Source organism: Nicotiana sylvestris, chromosome 3, assembly GCF_000393655.2.
Source record: "Nicotiana sylvestris chromosome 3, ASM39365v2, whole genome shotgun sequence".
NCBI classification, from domain to species: domain Eukaryota; kingdom Viridiplantae; phylum Streptophyta; class Magnoliopsida; order Solanales; family Solanaceae; genus Nicotiana; species Nicotiana sylvestris.
Window position 1 is genome coordinate 32,562,897 of NC_091059.1, and position 23,358 is coordinate 32,586,254.

At 36.9% G+C, this 23,358-nt stretch overlaps 1 protein-coding gene across 2 annotated transcripts; it reads left to right on the forward strand.

The window, feature by feature from the left end:
* Positions 1 to 2,103: 2,103 nt before the first annotated feature.
* LOC104215865 (kinesin-like protein KIN-7K, chloroplastic) lies at positions 2,104 to 22,079 on the forward strand. Of its 2 annotated transcripts, none has more exons than XM_009765791.2 (24): positions 2,104 to 2,646; positions 2,884 to 3,127; positions 3,211 to 3,308; positions 4,199 to 4,288; positions 5,759 to 5,811; positions 7,924 to 7,989; positions 8,066 to 8,119; positions 9,316 to 9,375; positions 12,517 to 12,595; positions 13,536 to 13,603; positions 13,728 to 13,790; positions 14,003 to 14,107; positions 14,638 to 14,742; positions 14,886 to 14,993; positions 15,074 to 15,217; positions 16,311 to 16,493; positions 16,678 to 16,836; positions 17,595 to 17,819; positions 18,465 to 18,605; positions 18,697 to 18,819; positions 18,957 to 19,007; positions 19,119 to 19,166; positions 19,253 to 19,456; positions 21,049 to 22,079. In XM_009765791.2, the coding sequence occupies exons 2-24, from the start codon at positions 2,889 to 2,891 to the stop codon at positions 21,640 to 21,642; spliced, it is 3,060 nt and encodes a 1,019-aa protein (XP_009764093.1). In that variant the 5' UTR covers positions 2,104 to 2,646; positions 2,884 to 2,888; the 3' UTR covers positions 21,643 to 22,079. The 2 variants fall into 2 exon arrangements, with proteins under 2 accessions (XP_009764093.1, XP_009764091.1); XM_009765789.2 differs by having other exon boundaries at positions 2,105 to 2,646; positions 18,697 to 18,822.
* Positions 22,080 to 23,358: the final 1,279 nt, after the last annotated feature.

Consider the following 23,358-nt stretch of genomic DNA (forward strand, 5'->3'; position numbering starts at 1 on the left):
TTGTTGTTTATGTTGATGACATAAATCTTGTTGGAACTCCAGAAGAGCTCCAAAAGGCAATTGAATATCTTAAGAAAGAATTTGAGATGAAAGATCTTGGAAAGACAAAACTTTGTCTTGGTCTGCAAATTGAACATTTAGCAGACGGGATCTTTATCCATCAATCTGCCTATACAGAAAGGGTCTTAAAACGCTTTTACATGGACAAAGCGCACCCATTGAGTACACCAATGGTTGTTCGATCACTTGAAGTGAATAAGGATTTGTTCCGACCTCCAGAAGAGGACGAGGAACTCCTTGGTCCCGAAGTACCCTATCTCAGTGCAATTGGTGCACTAATGTATCTTGCTAATGCTACAAGGCCTGACATAGCATTCTCTGTTAATTTACTAGCAAGATATAGTTCTTCTCCTACACGGAGACATTGGAACGGGATTAAGCATATATTGCGATATTTAAAGGGAACTCTTGATATGGGTTTGTTTTATGCTAACAAAGATAGTGCAGACCTTGTTGGTTATGCAGATGCAGGTTATTTATCTGATCCCCATAAAGCTCGATCTCAAACCGGCTACGTATTTACATATGGAGGTACTATCATATCATGGCGCTCCACAAAGCAATCTATTGTTGCTACTTCTTCAAATCACGCTGAGATAATAGCTATTCATGAAGCAAGTAGGGAATGCGTATGGTTGAGATCAATAATTCATTTTATTCGAGAAAAATGTGGTTTGGAATGTGAGAAAAGACCCACAATTTTATACGAAGACAATGCTGCATGCATAGCCCAATTGAAGGGAGGATTTATAAAAGGAGATAGAACGAAGCACATTTCACCAAAATTATTCTACACGCACGATCTTCAGAAAAATGGTGACATTGATGTGCAACAAATCCGTTCAAGTGATAATCCAGCAGATTTATTCACTAAATCTTTGCCAACTTCAACTTTTGAGAAGATGGTATACAAGATTGGAATGCGGAGACTCAAATATTTGAAACAAGGTTTTCATCAGGGGGAGTAAAATACGCGATGCACTCTTTTTCCCTTACTAAGGTTTTTTCCCATGGGGTTTTCCTTATAAGGTTTTTAATGAGGCACCTAACAATGCGTATTACTAAATATGTGTACTCTTTTTCCTTCACTAGAATTTTTTTCCCACGTGGTTTTTCCTAGTGAGGTTTTAATGAGACACATGATCTTTTAATGAACATCCAAGGGGGAGTATTATAAATATATTATATTATGGATGTTCATTTAGTACTCCGTTGTAAATAAGCTTCCTGAAGAAGCTTATCCATATGAGACTCCACCGTAAATATGTTTATCTATTTAGTACTATATTGGAAATAAGCTTCCTGAAGAAGCTTATCACTTCGGTACCCGGTTATGGATAAACATTACCCCCAGTATAAGTTTATCCATACCGGGTATAATAGGCTTATCTTTTCAGTACCCAGTTATGGATAAACATTACCCCCGGTAAAAGATTATCCATACCGGGTATAATAAGCTTATCCATTCAGTACTCCGTTATGGATAAATATTGCTCTCAGTAGAAGATTATCCATATCTGGTATAGCAGCAGCTTACACAGCAGCTTGTAGCAGCTTACACAGCAGCTTGTAGTAGCAGCTTACACAGCAGCTTATAGTAGCTTACACTGCAGCTTGTAGTAGCAGCTTACACAGCAGCTTGTAGTAGCAGCTTACGGAGCAGCTTCCTTTCTTCTATAAATAGAAGAGATTTCAGTTCATTATGTACATCAGTTTGAATTCGAATAATATATCAGTTTCTCTATATACTTGTCTTTACTTTATAGTCTTTATTTTTTAAAACAGCTACATAATTTTGTTTTTTTCCTAAAAAAGTACTATGGTAGGGAATCTTGAGAAAGTAGGAAAACCCGTAATTGTTGTCTATCTTCGACTTTGAGCACAAGAGTCTTGTGTTTGCCGTTGCCCCACAATTTAATTCAAGCATTATTATATTAATGGAGTATAAGTTACTAGTTACTAGTAATAACCGAAATAGGAAATAAATAAATAAATTAAAACAAAACACCCCACACGTTCTAAAATCTAGCACATTCACCCCTCCACTCTTCCACTGCCAGCTTTCACTGTTTTCCTTTCAGTCACACCGCATTCAACTCCTTTTACTATCTCCCTGTCTCCCTCTCTCTCTCTCTCACACACACACACAGTCACACTTTTTCTCACACTCTCTCTCTCTAGCCTACTCTATACCTATACACACACTACTGCGTGTGTGTGTGTGGGGGCGACTGTGTCCTTTTTCTGTCTGTTTCTCTCTCTACACATAGACATATACACGGTTATGGCGGCATTGTGTTAAATAGTGAAGTTAGGCTTAAGCTTTGATGAAGGTAAGAGAGAGAAAGTGAAAAAAGTATGCATCGCTTACAAGGCAAGCTAAAATAGATAGAGAGAGAAGAGAGAATATCTAATCCAAACACAGTAGTCCCTTCTTCTTTTTCATCTCTCACCTAAAAGGCACTCTTTTTGATACTCTCATTGATTAAGAGAATAATGATGTTTTTCATCACACCTACTTTTAGATCTTAAGACCAAAGCGGAGAAGATGTACTTTTTGTTCATATTTACTCCTTATTGATTAAGGTATTTCCCCCTAATCTCAACTGTAAAATGCATGCCGCAACTTCTGCAATTTTTCCTTTTGTAACGCTTTTGGCTTATTTTTATTTTAGTTTAAGTAGCAGAAATTTGACGCTATAAATTTTATTGAGATATCGCTGAATGTAGGTTTTAATTGTTTCTGCTTTCAGCTTTTACATTTAATTTATCTGTTTTCTGATAGAATTTTTGCGGATAAATTTGTTTTTGAAATTTTTGTAGATAAAATGGCGACAAGACAAGCGAAATCCCAAAAATTGAGCTCAAGAGTAGCAAATTCACCTGCGTCATCAACCACATCATCATCTAAGCAGTTTCCAGAAAATTCCATAGACGGCGTGAGCTCGCCGGCGTCCTCATCAGCGAGAAGTAAGCCGCAGTACTATTGCTCGGAGAGCGCGTCCGCAGAAACAACGGAGAGATCCAAAGAGAATGTTACAGTGACAGTGCGGTTCCGACCTCTAAGGTGGAAACTGATTTTACTGTGTTTTAGAAATTGGCATAATTATTTTTTGTTTGGAAAAAAATAATTTTGTTGTTATGATTTAGTCCGAGGGAGATACGACAAGGGGAGGAAGTCTCATGGTATGCAGATGGAGAAACTATTGTTAGAAATGAGCATAATCCTACGCTAGCGTATGCATATGGTATGTCTTGATGTATATTGCTATTCTTCGTGTATAGGATAGAAGCATGGAGTTTGGTTCCTTATTGCTTGAATGCTACTTGTTCATATCTTTCCATTTTAGACAAAAATGTTTTTTCCGAACTAGTCAACTTAATTAAGACTAGAGTTGTAATAGCAACATTTCTTAAAAAAAAAGAACATTTCTTATGAAGAATAGACCTTTTCTACTGATACAAATCACGATGTCTGCCAACTACGTCATAATATTATGAAGTGCAATAGTACTTATCAGAAAAAAGTAAGCAAATTATGAAGTGCAATAGTGATGTTCGTCAAATACATAACATTAAATTAGCATGGCAAGATCAACAAATTGTAGCTATCCTAATTCACTTTCAATGGTAGGAATGAAAACTCAATCGTATATCCAGTGATAACATTTTCAAAGAATTCTGGAAAAATCTCAAGTTGCTTCATCTTGCATGCTGCTGGAGGTATATGAGTTCCTTGAGCTAGAAGGAACTAGATGTTGAAACTTTATCCAAATCGTCAATTGAGGTCATCTCAAGGAAATGGCTTCACTTTATCTGTGACTGAAAATTTGGTATGAGGATGCTTCAGCATCCCCCATAGCAGACTTGATTGTTTGAGTCAGGTGTTTGATTGTTTATTGCTATTTTCGGGTGTTTCATGTAGTTGGACTGTTAGAGCTAACCATTCTCCACCAGATGGCTTATTTCAGCAAAAGCATAATCTTTGTTCAGTCTATTTTTTTGTTGTATTGTGTCTGAAACTGTTTCAATAATTGAATGTGTGACTTGCTTTCCATGTGCTTTATAATGTATTGGTCCTTCTGCATCTAACTACTGTCATAGACGCTAACTGCCAAATTCGGTTTGCTCTTTACAGATAAGGTTTTTGGTCCTACCACCACAACACGTCATGTCTATGATATTGCTGCACAGCAGGTTGTTGGTGGTGCCATGGAAGGCATCAACGGTATGTAGCTCTTGTCTTATGATCAAGGGTTATGATTACACAAGTAATAGGAGTTCATATAGCCCCTTGTATGTGCATTTGCTGCTTATAGATACTACCATTTATGCGTGAACTTTCCTAAAGATATTCCTTGAAATCTATATTGCAAAAGTAAACAAAAACTACTCCCTCTGTCCCAAGTTACGTGTCGTACTTTCCTTTTTAGTCTGTCCAAAAAAGAATGTCATGCTTTATTTAGAAACAATTTAACTTTAAACTTCCAGCTTTACCTTTAGTGAAATGATTTACAGTCACACAAATATCTTAGACCACAAATTTCAAAAGTCTTCCTTTCTTTCTTAAACTCCATGCGGGTCAAACACCGCCACATAAATTGGGACGGAGGGAGTAATATTGTTGTAGTGGAATGCTCATTTGACTTTCAATTAGTGCCTAGCCTAATGCAAATACCTCCGTGGCAAAGAAAAGTGGTAGTCGGGATGAAACCTTTACCATCTACGACATGTCTTGTGGTTTTCAGCAAGCAAGCTAGTGGAAAGTTTGTTGAAGAATGATAACTTTTTCCATTGAATTTGAGCTATAAATTGCAATTTTGCCTCTTTTAGGTAACATTATCTGTAGTAACTAATGCCTTGTAGGTTGTAGTTCCTTGTCTGAGAGTAGTTTCAATTTTATTACCTACTAAAAACAAGTAATTTCAGTTTCTTGCAAAAGATTTTCTTATCTGTGATCTTGCTGACTTCTTAATCGTAAGCATCAATGGCGATAACCTACATGTGCTGTAATATACAGTGAATAGCTTGAGCTGAATGGTGCAGTAAGGTTCCTGTGAATGATCCACGTAGTTGAGACAAGGCTTTGTCAAATCCACTTCTAGGATAGCTTTCAGTAACTGTGACTTGAGAATATTGAGATTTTCGAGCCATATCGTGTCAACACTAAAGATTTAAATGCTAGAACCCTAGTATGTAACGTAGGCGTAATATATGTCTATATTTAAGATACCCCTTCACAGGATTTGATAACCTTGACCACGCTGAGGGAATTGTGATTTATTGCAAGTAGTGACACATAAACTAGTACTGTGTTCAGCTCTCTGATTTGCTAATTGGGAGAAATATGTGCTCGTATCTGTAGCTTACTGCTTCAACAGTAGTTGATAATCCAGTATATATTGTATTGAGCAAAGGAAATATAAATCACCCACCAGAGTACTTTTAAACTGAAAGCAGCAAGTATTTGATAGACTGGTAATATTGTTGTAATGTCATCCTAGTCTTTCTTCTGGGACCAACTGTTGTATTCATTTGTTATGGTATCCCTTCACCCGTTACCATGTATACTGCTCCTTCTTTATTGATTTTTGGAATGAGTTTCCTTCAAATCCTTTGAGGAAACTTGAGATGCTGATATTTTCTTCATTGAATTTTGGACTGGGTTTCCTTCATCATCGTATTCTTTCAATTGCAGGCACGATCTTCGCGTATGGGGTTACGAGCAGTGGGAAAACCCATACCATGCATGTAAGAGAATTGTTTCTAAATTGTTGATTTTATCTACACAAAGCATGTTTTTCCCCTTTTCCAGCATGTATCTTTGTAACTGAACTATCCTTGTGCGAGCGTACAGATTGAACATGATTTAAGAGTGAGAATTTATCTGTAAGGATCTTACATTTGGAATAGTGACATGCCTATTTGATTACTTACTTCTTCATTAGCTTTATTTTATGGGTGTTTGGCATTTTAGATTATTAGGTTTTCTGATTTCCCTTCCTCAGGAAAGGGATTGTGCATGGTTTCTGTCTTCGAGAAAGCTACATTGGTGTCTATATGAAAAAACTTATGCTAGAGTTGGACTTAATTGTTATCTCTTGTTAAACATGCTACTATATATGCACTGCTATGTGGTTTAATCTTTGGACAAGGAATCATTCCTCTACTCTTTTGTAAACAGGCTTTTATTCTAATGCTGTGGGGATGACCTCATTAAATGAGTTCTCTGGATAAGTGCTACACAACTATATTATTACCCGTTCATGGGAACCCAATAGATTAACTCTTTGCTTTTCTTGCTTTGAAATTATTCATTGGATATATTTGTGATGATTTCCTCTTCGCGTGTATAAATGAAACAATTAGCTATTTTTGCTCACTAAAATAGTAAGCCTGCTGCAGTCATGCCACTCATGGGAGATTGGATTTAGTGGATGCCAAAGAAACATGTAAACTATCCCCAAAAGCAAAAGAAAAATATCTAAAGGAAACATGTTGTAACATATCAGATTGAAGAACTCAAAAACCGGTGAACAAACGGGAATGAAAGGTCTGTTAATAGATAAAACTCTATTGCAAACTTCTCTCGTTCTTACTATTCCTTTGAATAGGTAATAGAATCGTGCTAAAGGAAAAATAAAAATGAAATATATCTTTAGCCACGTGTCAGTTTAGCTACACTCTGTATATCATTGAAAGGGTTTTTGGGATATCTTCTCAACTTGATGATATTTATGTAGTAGCTATCCTAACACAAAAATAAGGACGAGAAACAGCAGAAGATATTGAATTACTGTTCAGCGAAGACTGACTGTATGAAACTGATCATTGTGAAGGAACTTGAAATTTTGTACATTTCTTGTAAGACTCAAGTGTTATGATAACAAGACCATGGTAAGATCTTTTTTTTATAAGGTAAATAATTTTGTTGAGACTTAAGTATGTAAAAGATGTAGGATTGGAGATCCCGTATACTACCAATATACCAAAAAGTAGAGAATCTACTCAAAAAGTAGGGAACCTACACTCTAGCAAAGACACTCAACCTTCTAGAGAAACTGGAACTTCATGGGTGCATCAGAAAGCTAGACTCTATCCCTTCAAATGCCCTCCTAATTCCTATGACCCACATGAGAGCTAAATGAGAGTTTGCTCCTCCTCTTCTTGAGAGCCCAGTTGTATGAAATGTCGTTAGACCAACTGTACGACATGTCCTTAACTTTGCCTAGCATCGTTCATTGCATTCCAAACTAGCTTAGTACTCACAATACATGGGTAGCAAGTAGCAACGTGACAATGCAATAGGAGATGGTTTACGTCCTCACGTGAACATGTACACATGAAACATTAGCTAGCTGCATATATGATCTTCCTCCTCCTCAAATTGTCTTCTGTTTATATCGCCACCTCTCTGCAAGCCAAACAAGGAAGCACTTATTTCTTGGAGACCTAAGGGTCCATATCAAGAGATGCAGAAACTTCGTCTCTTCTCTCAACAATTACCTATGGTAGTATGTCTTAACAGAAAACAATGACTTTGTGCACACCATTGTTTGAAGTGCAAACTTCTCTAAAGTGCATGGCGTCACCCATGAAGTGATAACCCCTTTTCATCGCTTTAAGAGACAAAGTGATGGCTTTTGATAACATTGATTCATACTACAAGGAGTTCAGAAATCTTTAAACTGCCTTGACAAGTGCAGGTTTCACATTATCGGCTGGTGCTTTATTTGCTTAAAGATTAGAGCTTGCTATTACAGTTTCCTGTACTTTATGCTAAATAGGGGCCTATTTAGTTGACTTTCTGTTCATTTAAGGGACAGAATCTGATAACTATATGTAACTTGTGTCTCATCATAGGGTGATCAAAGATCTCCTGGTATTATACCATTGGCTGTGAAGGATGCCTTCAGCATTATTCAAGAGGTACTTCTTGTTAGTACAAACTCATTATGGATTATCCTCTAACATAAATACTTTGCTGAGTTTGTTGCTGGTTTAGACCCCGAACCGAGAATTTCTGCTTCGTCTCTCATACCTGGAGATCTACAATGAGGTGCACTTCCAACCATTCATGAAGAAATTGGCTGTTTTGTAATTTTTTTCTGTCTGTAATTCTGTTTTTTGTGTTTTTTTTTCTCTGTTACTGTTAATCCCGTTATTTTACTTGACCTACTTTCCCTTTTTTGTTTATCGACTTATTCTAATTACTTAGCCCCTTGTAATTAAACGGCTTATTTTTTCCATTTCCATGACTTCTGCTACTGTAGATAATTATACATTTTGGTATAGAGAGATACATCTTTTCAACAAATAGCCATCATTAAATGAATTGACATAGAGGTAGATACTCAAGAATGGTCTATAAGAATACATCTATTTAACCTTGGTGAAAAAAAGAATACATCTAGTTAATTATTAAAGAAATTGAGTAACATGTACTACATGTTATGTAACACCACTACATTTATAAAGAAATTCTGAAACAATTTTCTTTTAGAAAAAATTTCTCTCTTAAATCTAAAAATGTCTGGGTGGAATGAGCAATAAAACTATGACCCATGTTTCAGTTTTCTGTTTTTGAGATATAAGCTATCAATCATCTGACGTGTAAGCAAGATTCATGTCTAGCATAAGGCTTTGACATGATCTTGAAGATTCATTGAACGGTTTCCTCTCCTTTTTTTGTGACGGTGGTGTCCAGGCCAGATTGTGCGCACCTTTATTGACCCGACTTCTCAAGTGTTGGGTAACATTCCCTATGTTGCTCGGACTCTCCCAAATATCGTCGGTGCGTGTAGGATCCTCCAGAGCATTTTTGGAGGATCCGACACGGGTGTGATAGCATTTTAGAAAGTCCGAGCAACAGACTTTGCCCACCAAGGCTCGGGCAAATGGAAGAAATCACCTAGTGTTTTTTTGCCTCTATCTGGATTTAAACCTGAGACTTCATGGTTCTGCCAATTCATTGACCCACTAGGCGACACCTTGGGCTCCATCGAGCTACTTCCAATACCCCCCCCCCCCACACACACACACACAAACCCAAAACAACAAACCATACAATTGCTATTTTTTCTCATTAGTCTCCATTGCATGCCTCTTTTTATATCAGTAAGACTACTAATTTCTTCTGGTTAATTATGGTTACTTGAAAACTAAAGGGTTGATGCTTCTAGTTTAGTTTAGGTGTTTGAAGATGAAACGATTTTCTGTTAGTTGATTGTTATCTTTAATGTCTGCTCTATTCAGGTTGTTAATGACTTACTAAATCCAGCTGGACAGAACTTAAGAATCCGAGAGGACACTCAGGTTTCTTTTCCATTAAGATTCTAATGCATGTTCTCTTATAATGCTGATAAACACCTATTTTTCTTTATGATGCGCATTAACCCATCAACTTAATGGCTTCCTTGCTCTTTCATAACTTCCGTTAGCAGCTTTCGATTTTCTGCTAGGTAGCCCTTTTAATATTAGGAAACTGCCACTTCTACATCTGGGAGGAAGTGCATTTTAAGTTGAGAGTGATCTGTCTATTCCTGGCACCTTCTTGGTTCAATCAATGACATTTCACTTAAAATAAAAAAAACATAGTTCTGTGATCAGCCTATTGGACACATATCTATACAAGTAAAACGTTGTGAACCTGCAATGGTGGACAATCATAATAATATGCATGGACAGTTGCTTCCTTAGAAAATGCTACATTGATGGCGTTATCAACATTTTGTTCCAAATACTAGATTCACCTCCAAGCTTACCAAATCTTAAAGGGACCTCTAGCCAGTGTTTTGGAAAGCGTTAAGCGCAAAAAAGCGACGAGGCCTCGCTTCACAGAAGCGAGAAGCGCGAAGCGAAGCGCGCGCTTTTTTCATGTGAAACGCAATTTAACACAAATAAAAAAAAAAAAATAGGCATAGATAAATGGCTAAGAACTCATTAAAAATAACATATTAAGCAAATTGCTTGATGCCATTGAATAATCAAATTAAATTTACTACAATCAATAACCAAAAAAAAAACAATTAATTCACTGATAAATTGCAGAAAACAGAGCATACAGCAGCATAAAACAGGGTACTTTTAATAACAGAAGTAGGAGAACAAGTCATTTAGAGCACAAAATGAGCGCTTAAAAAGTGAAAAAAACTGAAAGAATTCCATCAGAAGAAGAAGAAGAAGTCGCATATGTTTGTTTGTTCACAGATGGTTTATTTGCATTAAAAAAACCCTAGCTGATGCCTTTTGCTCGCTTAAGCACGCTTTTTCTCGCTTTTTCTACCGGCTTGCTTCTCGCTTAAGCGAGAAAAGTGCACGCTTTTTGAATGTGAGTCGCCTTTTTAGCAGAAAAGCACTAACCCTGCGCCTCGCCTCGCTTCATCGCTTAAAGCGAGAAGCGAGCGCTTTTAATAACACTGCCTCTAGCTCAACAACAACAATGCCTTGAACTATATCATCCGAAAGAAGATGCTGGTTATTGAACATATCTCCATTGCTTGGGACTAGCCATTGCCTCATTAGTTAGTAGCATCTCGTATAATAAACCATGGAGCATGTGATAACTTGGGGGTTAAGCAGTTGCATGAATCACTTGGTTACTAAGATAACTTGAAAATTAAGAAATACATGCGAAGCAGGCTACTTTTGAAATAATACCGAGTAGAAAGTTGAAAGACCTTTTGAACTCTGCTAGCAATTCTTTTCTATGTTTTTTTCCCCTTTTCTCCTGTTTTAAATAAACAACTTTAGTTGTAATTCTATAGATAACGAAAAGAAACAAAGAGGGGGACTTGACTGCCTTAGCTCTTGAAAAAATAAGAAATGAGCAGGTTCAATCCCTAAGCTAAGAAAGGACTGAAACCATTCAGACCTTGACAAAAGTGTAGGAGCTAATCCTCTGGAACGTAAGAAGGTTTCTTTATATATAGGAGTACTCCTGTTTACAAGGTGAAGCATAGCTACTTTGGCTACATGATTAGCTTTACAAAGTTAGCTTCGACTTCAGATAGAATTTTGAGACTCGAGGAATTCAGTATTTCCATCTTTGGATTTAAATGGGTCTGCCCTTTTACCTATCTCTCCTAAATACCAGCCTGGTTTGCCAAGGGATTTGAACTCGTGATTCGCGCTTACCACACATCTCGTGTTGGACAACCTTGACCATTGAACCAAAGTTTTGGGAGCCACTTTGCTATCAATTCTTCTTATTCTTCTTTTGGCTAACAACTCTTATCAACCTAAAAAGAGACTTTTTAACCTATCAATCCCCCAAAAAAGAAAAAAGGCTCAGCTAGCGAGAGCTTTTACCTGATATGTTGGAGAAAACTCGGGAACTTAACAGATATTATCATGATTCACAATTTCATAGTCCACATCTTAACTGACCCAAGCTTGACTTGCATGATTTTGCTGGCAAGTGGCACATAATAAAATTACCCATAAATTTACACTTAATGTTTATCAAAAAAGAAGAAGAAGAATTTACCCTTAATGTAGTAAGCAAAACCACACTAAGCTCACATAAAGATCTATTGCAAGATATATATACCACCATTGATCTGATAAAAAAAAATACATACCAGCACAGATACTTCCTGTTTGGAAGTAAAAAATGTTTTGGCATCTAAAGTGGTAGCTTCTTTCTTAACATTTAATGACTTGTGCAAATCTAAGTGTTGTCTGTTGAGATCAAAATTTTCGGTCAGGAGCATCATCAATTATGCTTTTAAGAAAATAGATTTTTGAGGCTGATCGTACTTATAACTGATTTCTATATATAGACTGGCTGCGTTACTGTGGTTTGCAGCTCCATAAGAATATTCTTAGACTGGATATAAATTAATTTGGTCTTGCAGGCATTTTGCAAAAAGCAGTACTTCTATGGTACTATCTTGAACTACAACCTAGGGCTCTGTTTGCTGCTTATACCTTTTTCAATCACTTTAACCTAATATCACAATCACTTGGTTAGTGCACACAATATGCACTATCATGGTTATAGCACCGGTAGAGCCAATCTCTGAATGATTTCTTATGGGTTCTCTAGCCATCTGTCTATGTACTAAATTCCATCCTCCTGATGGGATGACCAGGGTGATACTAAATCTGCAATAAGGGCCTTCTCCTAGAAGCGTTTAATCTATGTATTAAACGCTTATGATCATGCAGGCAGAGTGTCCTTTACACTGTTCTCATTGAGCTTCTATCAGCTTTAAACAAAGTATTAAATGCTTATTTTCTCAATCTGCAGTGGTCTTTTTTTATTATTTGCGGTGTTCATGTTAGTTTGTAAGTTATTACTTATGTGCATTTTCGTCCATCCTAAGCTATTTAGTGTGTTAAAATCTTCTATTTGGTGCTAATTGCTTTGAAATTCTACAGAATGTTGCCTTTCAGTGTTCTGATTTCTTAATATACAGTGTTCTTATTGGTTGTTCTCCTTATTTATTATAGGGTACTTTTGTGGAAGGAATTAAGGAGGAGGTCGTTTTATCCCCTGCTCATGCTCTATCCCTTATTGCTGCAGGGGAAGGTATAAGCTGATGGTTTTCTAGTTACATTCTAACTTTCTTTAACAAGAGAAAATATGAACGGAAATGTTCCATTTTCAAGTGTCAGTCCTTGTCTATTTTTGCATCCATGCAAAAGCATACATATTAACGATGTTGATCAACAGCTGTCCGCATATCACGCTCTGCATGTAATTTGTTTTAAACCAGTTTTTTACATTATTGGGAAGTACTTTTACTATTAGATAAGAAACTCAACAACAATAACAACAGACCCAGTATATTCCCGCAAGTGGGGTCTGGGGAGTGTAGTGTGTACGCAGACCTTACCGCTACCTAGTGAAGGTAGAGTAGATAAGAAACTCAAATTTGCTAAATATTACATGCCAAGAGGAGAGCATATGGGTATTAGTAATGTTTCCTAATGTTGTGATACTTGAATTCAGCGATAGTTTTCCTGTTTCCACGTTTATTCCTTCTGGCGACCATTTTTCACCAATTGGTCCCTCTAATTTGGGTATTATGCAGTATGACCCTTGACTATCATTCGTATAGGTTTCCGGTCCGTCTCTCAGGCCCTCAGCTAAGTTAGCCTTTATGAGAAATTAGAGAAAAGAGAAAGATCTGCAGGAATGCATACTGTAGAAGGTTTAGATTGGTATATGCTATTCTAAAACAGGAAGGAACATCAAGATTACATAATCACAGGCAAATAATCTTCCGAGTTATATTTACTGATCCTAGTTGATATACAATATGTTTAAAAAGTATATTATTCCAACAACCTATACATAACTGAACACTTATTACACCAAACATATAAATGCAATAATAAAGGGCTCTCATCCTTCTTGTTCGTTCATTCTTTTAGGAATGGTTCATATCTCTTTTATGTCTTTCGTTAAAGTTTACAGTTATATATTATGTTTCCAGTATTTTGAATATTGGGTCTTCTACCTGCAGAGCATAGGCATGTTGGTTCCACAAACTTCAATCTACTCAGTAGCAGAAGTCATACAATATTTACACTGGTATCCTATGATTTTACCAGTGAACTATAAGTCTTACATTAGTTATGCTATTTGAATTTTCTTGCATCCTGAGTTTGCTGAAACAATGTGTGTATAGTAATTTGAGTGAACTTTCTTTTGACAGACAATAGAAAGTAGCCCCTGTGGTGAATATAGTGAAGGAGGGGCAGTTACCTTGTCACAGCTGGTAAATACTCTGCTATTGACTTGTTAGATCTCAACATATTACTTTGACCAAATCGTGTGTTTCTCACTGGCTTAAACTAGTTCTCTTTCTAATAACTAATTATTGGGTCAAGTTCTGTTATTTGTCTAAAAGAGTTTATCTTAGTTTTGATCGGAAACTGCTAACTCTCCATTTTCCACTTTTCTGTTTGTTGTTAAAAAAAATGCTTGCAGCATCTTATTGATTTGGCAGGTTCAGAGAGCTCAAAGGCTGAAACCACTGGTGTGCGCAGAAAGGAGGGATCTTACATCAACAAAAGTCTATTGACTCTTGGAACTGTAAGGACCCAAACATCTCCACTGTATCATCGGTGTAATAGTTTTGCTTAACTAGTATCTCCTTTTTGACATTTCAGTAATAAATTGGCTTTCTTGTTGAAGAAACTTATGTACAGAAAGCACTAGAGCTTTTTATGATCTATCATCAAGTAGATTGACTTGACATTGTAATCTGCATAAAAGCCTCAAGAATTTTAGAATCTTGAGACTTTTTGATGATTTATTTTTGAAGAACAAAAGTATAGCTGTATAACTTTATGTATTTGATGAACAAGGTCAAGCTAAAAGAGGTATGTAGTGCATATTGGTAGATGATAACTTTGTGAAAGTGGTTTAGAAGGAGCATTGTATGATATTTTGTTGTCACTAGTGGACTCTAAGGCTACATAAAATGTTTAATTTCTTCACTAAAGAACTCGACATAATGAGGCTTGTGATTAAAAGAACAAAAAGAAGCAAGAAAGGGGAAAAGGTTCCCATCTTTGGTTTTCATTTGTTTTGAGGGTAATGTTGACTTGTTCTCCTTGCAGGTTATTTCTAAGTTAACTGATGGGAGAGCTACTCATATACCATATAGAGATTCAAAATTGACCAGGCTTCTTCAATCCTCATTAAGTGGTCAAGGACGTGTATCTGTAGGTTCTTCATTTCTTATGTATTGATGTTGTTAAACATATTGGATTCTAGTGAACCGTGACTATCATACAAATGATCCTTATTAAACAGATGTTGAATTAATGAGAATACCTTACCAATCTGTTTTTCCTGTCTCTAATAGTTAGTCTGCACTGTGACTCCTTCGTCAAGCAATTCTGAAGAGACGCATAACACATTGAAGTTTGCTCACCGTGCTAAACACATTGAGATTCAAGCAGCACAAAACAAGGTCAGTCGAATGCAGATACATGTCTCCTTTGAGTTTTTTTTGGGTCAGTGGTGCTTGAAATAGGAACTGTTAATTTGCAGATAATTGATGAGAAATCACTTATCAAGAAATATCAAAATGAAATTCGTCGTCTGAAAGAAGAGTTAGAACAACTGAAGAAAGGCATCGTTACAGTTCCACAAATGAAAGATAGTGGAGAAGATCTTGTGCTCCTGAAACAAAAGGTAACCTTGAAAGAAGAGCTTTCTCCTCTGGCCTCTAAATCTTTTTTCCTTTCATCAGTCAGCAATATTGACTGGAAAAGTACATACTTCTGTTTCATTCAACTTTACCGAAAATTACAGCTAGTTTTCAGTGAGACTGAGTTGAAGCCATTTCCTCGGCATCAATTTGCACATGAAGCCTGCTTTCTTGCAGAAGGGCCGTGGAGGAAGTGTGACAATAATGGGGTGGGATGGAAGGGAGCCTTTTTCTATGAAACCAAAGTGAATGAATAGGTTAAACATCCTTATTAAAAAAAGAAAAAAAGAAAAATGAATAGGTCAAACACATTTAGTTAATGTATTCCTTTATGAATGGGCATAATGGTAGCTTTGTCAGAATTTTTCATCTTTCTCTTTACTTGGCTAATTTATGTTAATTATTTTGATATAGAGTTTAGAGACCCTAACAAGTTTGGGATTGAGGCATAGATTTGTTGTTTATTTTGATATTTTTAGTCTGTACCTTTCTGGTTTTCCTTAACTGGCTTGCATTGTTTTATTACTGATCATTGAGTGCTACATTCTGAATCCCTCTTTGGACTATTCAATAATCCTTTCAATAGAAAATTTAGCTGCCAAACAATTACTAGATTTAATGTGATCTAATTGAAGCCTTCACACGTAAGAATTAAGAATATTAGCAGCTTGCTGTCTCAGGCATCTGGCTCTCACTGAATAATCACTAGATTTAAATCTTCTGCGTATATTTGTTGTTTTTCATGTCTGTTCCTGCCCCATAGGTTTTTTTTAGTAGATTTTATGTGAGATTTTTTTTTTTTGGATTGAAGCCTTCGTATTGTAAAGAATACAAGGTTTAGCATCCTGTTATCTGGCTGGTTCTTGAAGAAATTGATGGCCATATCAGGCATCTGGCTCTCACCGAGTAATCCCTGCAATTGTGTTGCATTGTTTCTCCAGTATTATCACTAACAACAAACTGGAAGTTTTTGTGAGCCTTACTTTAAGACATTTGCTTGGAGTGTACAATGATTTGTGCCTATTTGTAATGATATTATCTAACTAAAGTCCATCTACTTTGACATACTTTGTAAAGCTAGAAGATGGTCAAGTCAGACTACAGTCGAGGTTGGAACAAGAAGAGGACGCTAAAGCAGCTTTGCTTGGTAGAATACAGCGTCTAACAAAACTAATTCTAGTATCCACCAAAACTTCACAGTCCTCAAGATTTCCTCATCGGACTGGCCCTAGAAGAAGACATTCCTTTGGGGAAGAAGAGGTGCTGTTACTCGTAATTATTCCTTTCAATTGATAGTTGCCTTTGCAGTATGTGTATTTAGTTTGAATCACTAGGTAATATGGTCTAAGCACTTAATTAAAGGGATGAACCTGTCTTTACAGACTTTTGTACTGTTTTTACAAGGTCTAACTGTCCTTTTTCCTCTCCTTTTTTGAATGTATAGCTTGCATATCTTCCGCATCGAAGACGAGATCTCATCTTGGAAGATGAAAATGTCAATTTGTATGTTTCGGTTGATGGCAACGCAGACACTTCTGATGATACATTCAAGGAGGAAAAGAAGACTAAGAAAAATGGATTGCTTAACTGGTTTAAGCCACGGGTATTTGTAATCTACTCTATTGTTGCTACAACTACTTCACTTTTAACATTTCTGTTTCATGATTTTGCAATTATGTTGGTGCATGGACATGGAACTGTTTTTAAATACCAAAGTAACAAGCATATTAAAGCTATCAATGAGGATCCAAAACCCTTTTATATGACTACATATGACAGACTTTTCCAGCCTATGACACGTCAAAAACTTCTTTAGGTGTTTGTTATCTCATGGTTATTCAAAATCCCATTTTGTACTCAGGGAAGTTGGCGGCAGTAGACACTAGAAAGTAATATGGAATAGACCATGTCGTTTATTGGCCAAGGAAAATTTTTGTTTTATGGAATCAACTGAGGGACAGCTTATTTTGTTCCTAGTGTACTCTTTTTCTTCTTTATTTTTGCTATAATTGTTCTGACTTTTGCTTAAAAAGTTGTAACATAATGCATTTGGGACAGTGGATGAAAGGATTTCAGAGGTTTTAGTTGAAAGAACATATATTTTTTCTATTCTTGCTGAACTACTCTTTCAAAGGCGGATAAAAAAACCAGTATTGCTCTCTACGTAGGGAAAAGGGAAGCTAGTTTGATTCCAGTTATAGAAGAACATTTTGAAAAGTTTGGGTTGATCAACAATCCCATGGGTTGGTTTAATTCTACGCCTACCTTGATTGCATTCTTCAGTGCAGTCTATATTGCAACAATTTCTGGTGTTTTATGCTATCCATTACTTATGCTGCTTCAAATTCTTCTCATTCTCAGAGACGAGACAGTGGGTCAGGTACCTTGGCGAGCACTAGCGATAGATCCAGTGGACTCAAGTCAACTAGTACACCATCCACTCCTCAAGCTGAAAATCATCATATGGAATCGAGAAACTCACACTCTACACCCACAGAAAGCACACCTTCGGCAGAGCGTTTGTCTGATGTCAGATTGGATAAAGAAGTTTCAGAGGATAACCTTTTGGACCAGGAGACTCCTGTGGTATGGAAGTTACATTTTTCAAAGTTCAGTAAAGAAGTAAACATTAGTATATCTATTGTATGTCATGTAGCAAACCAAAATATAGGGTTAAGCAGAGTTGGGTTAAATATAATGGTGATCAATAAAAGAAGCTGTTGAAAGATTCTTCCACTTCTAGGGTGCGTGAAGCTTCTGGTGTGAAGTTCCAGATGAGGAAACTAGTGATTGGATCCGAAGTTTCTCTTCATGAAATAAAGACTAGAAAACTACCCATATGGAAGTTCAGTTATGAATCTCCCTACTTCCCCAAGTTCTTGGGTACCTTTTGCTTGTAAAAAAGAGAATCACTTGCTGCTTTTGTGCTTCTGCTTCGCTTCTGTTACTATCTTCTTGTTGTTACTGCTTTTTTCCATGTATGTCTTTTTCATTACTTTATTTCCTTTGCTTTGTTGCTGCGACTATGTTGAGCCGGGGTTCTATCGGAAACAACCTCTCTACCTGCACACTACCCTCCCCAGAACCCACTTGTGGGATTCCACTGGGTTTGTTGTTGTTGTTGTTGTTGTAATCACTTGCAGCTTTGTGCTTAAGCATACATAGACAATTTCATGTGTACGGTGCTTTTTCATGGTCTGGTAACTCATAGTTTTACTTCTTGTGTAATAGACTAGCATGAAGACAGTTGATCAAATTGACCTCCTAAGAGAGCAGCAAAAGATTTTGACCGGTGAAGTGGCACTGCATACAAGTGCTTTAAAACGGTTGTCAGAGGAAGCTACACAAAGTCCAAAGAAAGAACAAGTGCAAGTATAAGTCATGAAACAATATGTTCTGCATCTTATTTTTTCTATCTGCAACTGTATATATTTTCTGACATTTGACTATTTGATTGGCTAAGATGGAGATTAGGACATTGAAGGATGAAGTAAGAATGAAGAATGAACAAATAGCTTCATTGGAGAAGCAAATTGCTGAGTTCACTCTTAGCCCTCGTGAAAAGATGGAGAACCAGGAAGAAACGGTTGTAAGTCTGGCTTCTTCTACATCAAAAAAATTATTACCATTTCAAACAAAACAAAAATCTTGCTTCTACTTTGAATGGCAACAGATATGTCAAAAATATATTTCCACCTTTTAAGCTGTTTTTCTTGTCTGCAGTCTGTTGCAGAGCTTTTGGCACAGTTGAATGAGAAGTCTTTTGACCTTGAGGTAGTATGACTTGCATGTCTTCATTAAGAATATTGTTTCTTCCATTTCTCCTTTGAGTTCAAGTTTATGCTTATCCTTTCAATTGTATCAAACTTATATTGCTATTGCCAGGTTAAAGCTGCCGATAATCGAATAATTCAGGACCAGCTAACTCAAAAGGTAGACTGCCTCTTTCAGCTGTTTCCTCATTTAATTTTGATTGCTCCAAGGAAACTCTGTTCCAATGAGATTTCTTATTTTGACAGACCCATGAATGCCAGAATCTACAAGAAACAATTGTGTCCTTAAAGCAACAGCTTTCTGATGCGCTAGAGCAGAGAAATCGCAGTCCATCAGTAGCCCATTCACAACGCCTATCTGAGACAAAAAGTTTACTTGTGGAGCTAAGAGCTGAAAAGGAGAGTACTGCCTTAAAGGATGCAAAAGAAGCATTACTCTTACAGGCCCAGGTTCCTATCTATTTTTCTCAGTCGAGTAGAAACCCTTGCATATCACCTACTATGTTATTGGCCACTCCACTCTTATACCTTGTGTGTGTGTGTGTGTGTGTGTGTGTGTGTGTGTGTGTATATATATATATATTTGTTGCAACAGACGAAAGAAAATGATATACTAAAATAGTAAAATGAAACAGAAAGAGTCTTACTAGAGGGATAAAATAAGCCCCAAGATTAAGGTAGTATTCTCTCAACATTTTACATTTCGTTCCATTTTTGATTTGACGTTCTGTAAATTTCTTTAGGCTCTCTTATTGCGGTCTGCCACCTACTATTAAGTATGTACCCTGAACATCATATTACTGTTGTTTAAATTTAAGGAAGTATATGTGTATGTAATTTCTGGCTTGTTATCTTTTTCTCCTTTGCAATACCTAATTTGTGAGGCTAAGCCTTTTTTATCTGAGTGAAAGGGGCTGCCGACCCAGCTTCCGGCCTTCCATCACAAGTATATACCCCACGGAATGGCTTATTCCTTCAATTTATTCATATTTAATAAGTTTCTCATGTTTAAATAGTAAGTGAACTAACTGCTCTAACTGATGATTATGTTATGGCATTCTCTACATAAGATGGAGCTTCAATGCTCTGAAACTCAACTATTTGGTCTAGAACATTGACTTTTCAGACAAGATTAGAAGTGTAGAAATTATCTGGATAATTTAGAAGATTCCACTTTCTGGAAAGATCCGCAGTAAAGATTTTCTGGAAGGATTGATTGTATTAGGATCCAACTTAGATCCCTCGAGTTGTCTTCAGGAAAGGTTTTCTTTCAACGACCTACTCTTCCGATGAGTTTTAACCCCCAAAAAGAGTGACATGATCTGAAACAGCTTAGATCTTTGAGTTTCCCTTTGCAGCTTTAGGAAGCTTTGCTTTTGAATCTCCAAGTCTGTATCTTGGTATAGAGGTGAGCTCCTCCATCGTCGTAATTTCATGCGACATTTAGTTGTTTTCTCATCCACCTCTCTACTTCCAATGAGAATGTAGGAGCAGAAAGAGTCTTTGTTGCAAGTGTTTTCTCAATATTTTCGTGTGTGTGGGAGGGAGGGAGGGACTTCACACGTTCACTTTTAAATTGGGTTATGGCAATAATTAAACACCAATCTTACTCAATACAGTGTGAAGAGAGATACTTACCACTCTTTTTAATAAATAAAGAGATACTTACCAAAAAATGGTTTGAGAAAAGATTCTGATTCACTTACCTCAGTACTCGTGCATAAAATTTACCCAAATTGGAAGTCATCCACTAGATGCATAATTTGGTGTATGAGATAATTTATGCCATATATTGTTTCTCTGGTTACTATATGTTATAACTGGAAGGACTTCATTGATGGGGCATTGTCATATTATGGCACTTGGAGACGATTACAGATTTATGTTTATGCGACATGTTTATATCACACACAAAATGTTCAAATACTTAAGTACCAACAAGTGCTCCATAAATATTAAGTTGGAGTTAACATTTTTATGTCACGAATCGGCTGTCATCCACTACAATGTTTCAACTGAATTGCTGTTTTTGCTTCCGTTAGGCAAGAGAGATTGAAGAACTGCAGCAGAGAGTAGTGGAACTGGTTGAAGTGAAGGAGCAACTGGAACTCCGGAACCACAAATTGGCTGAAGAGAGTACATATGCCAAAGGGCTAGCATCTGCAGCAGCGGTTGAATTAAAGGCACTTTCTGAAGAAGTTGCAAAGCTCATGAATCATAATGAGAAATTAGCTGCTGAGCTAGCCGCCCAGAAGAGTTCCCCTACCCAGCGTAAACCAATTGTTGCCACGCGAAATGGAAGAAGAGATGCTCATCCGAGACGAAATGAGCAAAGCGTGTTGACTGCAGATATGAAAAGAGAACTGGCTATGAGCCGTGAAAGGGAGCATTCATATGAAGCTGCTCTTGCGGAAAGGGATCAGAAAGAGGCTGAATTACAGAGTAAGGTTGAAGAATCCAAACAAAGAGAAGCCTATCTTGAAAACGAACTGGCAAATATGTGGGTTCTCGTGGCAAAACTGAAGAAGTCTCAGGGAGTTGATTCTGATCTTTCTGAATCAACCAGATCAGAAAGCCAGAGAATTGATGGTTTTGAGGTTTGGGATAGTCTTGTGCAGTCTAGAGGACTTCAGTAAGGGAAGTTTGTAATAGAAGCAAGAGTGAGTTGTGTGCTTGTATGATGGTTTAGTGGGATTGTTGCAGATTAGGAGGGGCGTTCTCTGTCCATTCTATTTCCCCCCTTATGCTACTGTAGATAAATCAGTCGTGAGGGGCTTTCTGAATTGTACCTTGCACGTTGAACTTACTGCTTTTGTACAGAGGTTGATGTTTACAATTTTTGTAGCTGTAATGTTGATGATAGGGATGTATTTTGCACTCACTAATTCTGGGAAATTGGCAAATTGGTTCGCTCCTATGCACGTTGCATTTGAGCAATGAGAAAATTTTGCCGCTTACTATGTCGTAGATAGAAATGTATTTGAACATATACCTTATTTTGAGAACTCATTTAATTGACACTTGTAATATTTCAATGTGATAAATGCATAAACTTAAGCCAGTTACTACTGCATTCACGACCTAGCTGGTCTACTAGCATTATTTGGTCAAAGACTTGTTTGGATGCAGACTTTGTTGTACTCACAGTGAATTTTTTCAATTTTTTGTTTTTGTTTGGTGGTCTCATCTTATCTGAGAGTTATTCGATTCCCAAGTCGTAGAAATAGATACATCACGGTGAAACGAGGGCTTTCTCCTCTCCTCTTTCCCTAATTTATTTTGTATCTCACTGTCTTTGAGCCACATAAGTTTTGGCATAACGTTCTCTTTTCATATCACTTTTGCCTATTATATTTAATATTTTCTCCTATTACTACTTATAAGACACAAGTTGACTTAGTAACATGAGCGTCGTGCACTTGTGACTTGCTCGAAATTCTGGCTCTTACAGATTGAGAAGGAGAAACTGTCATCCTAGTCAATCCAATTGGGATGCTTTGGACCTGACATGTCACGTTGGAAAGACTAAAGAGCAACATGAAGCTCAGACTTAAAGAGTGTAAGTTAGCCTGGACAATGATCTTTTAGTATTTCATAGGGGATCTTGGTCATATTTTAATAGTTCTTGTATTAACCGGTTTGGAATTAGGCGTGAGCTGGTTCCTCGAATTGCATTCAAGCACAATCTGGAAACAATAGAAGGTTAACTTCAACCTTAAACCCAGCTATACTGGGTCTCGTTTTATCAGTTGTTGCCTTATCCACATGTAAAGGCTTTCCAACCGTCAATGCCCGAGAAAATAACACTTCACGAGCAAACATATATGGTGGCAGACTTGAAAAAGAAATCCATGGTAATGCCAACGTTGAATCTTGAATTGATGAAGTTTATCCAAACCTTTCTCCTTCACAGTGATGGACACCACAGTTCTAGAATACATGAAGCCTTCTGGTAATGAGAATCACACCAAAACATGATGTGAATCAATTAACCCTAGATTGCATTCACCCTTAATAAGAAACTGCTGCGGAAAAGCTTTCCTAAGATCCATCATATCAGGTCTTAAGCTTCAATGATGCCCGAGAGACTGATTCAAATCATATTTGAAACAGTATCTACTCCCTCTGTTTCAATTAATGTGTCTTACTTTCATTTTTAGTCAGTTTCAAAAAGAATGTCTCTTTCTATATTTAGTAATTCTTTAACTCCAACGTTCCACGTGGCATAATTAAGACCACAGGATTCAAGGGCATTTTAGTAAATTGCACATCTTAGTTGAAGACCACAAGATTAAAGGAAATTTTAGTAAATTATACATCTTAGTTTAAGACCACAAGATTTCTAAGTCTTC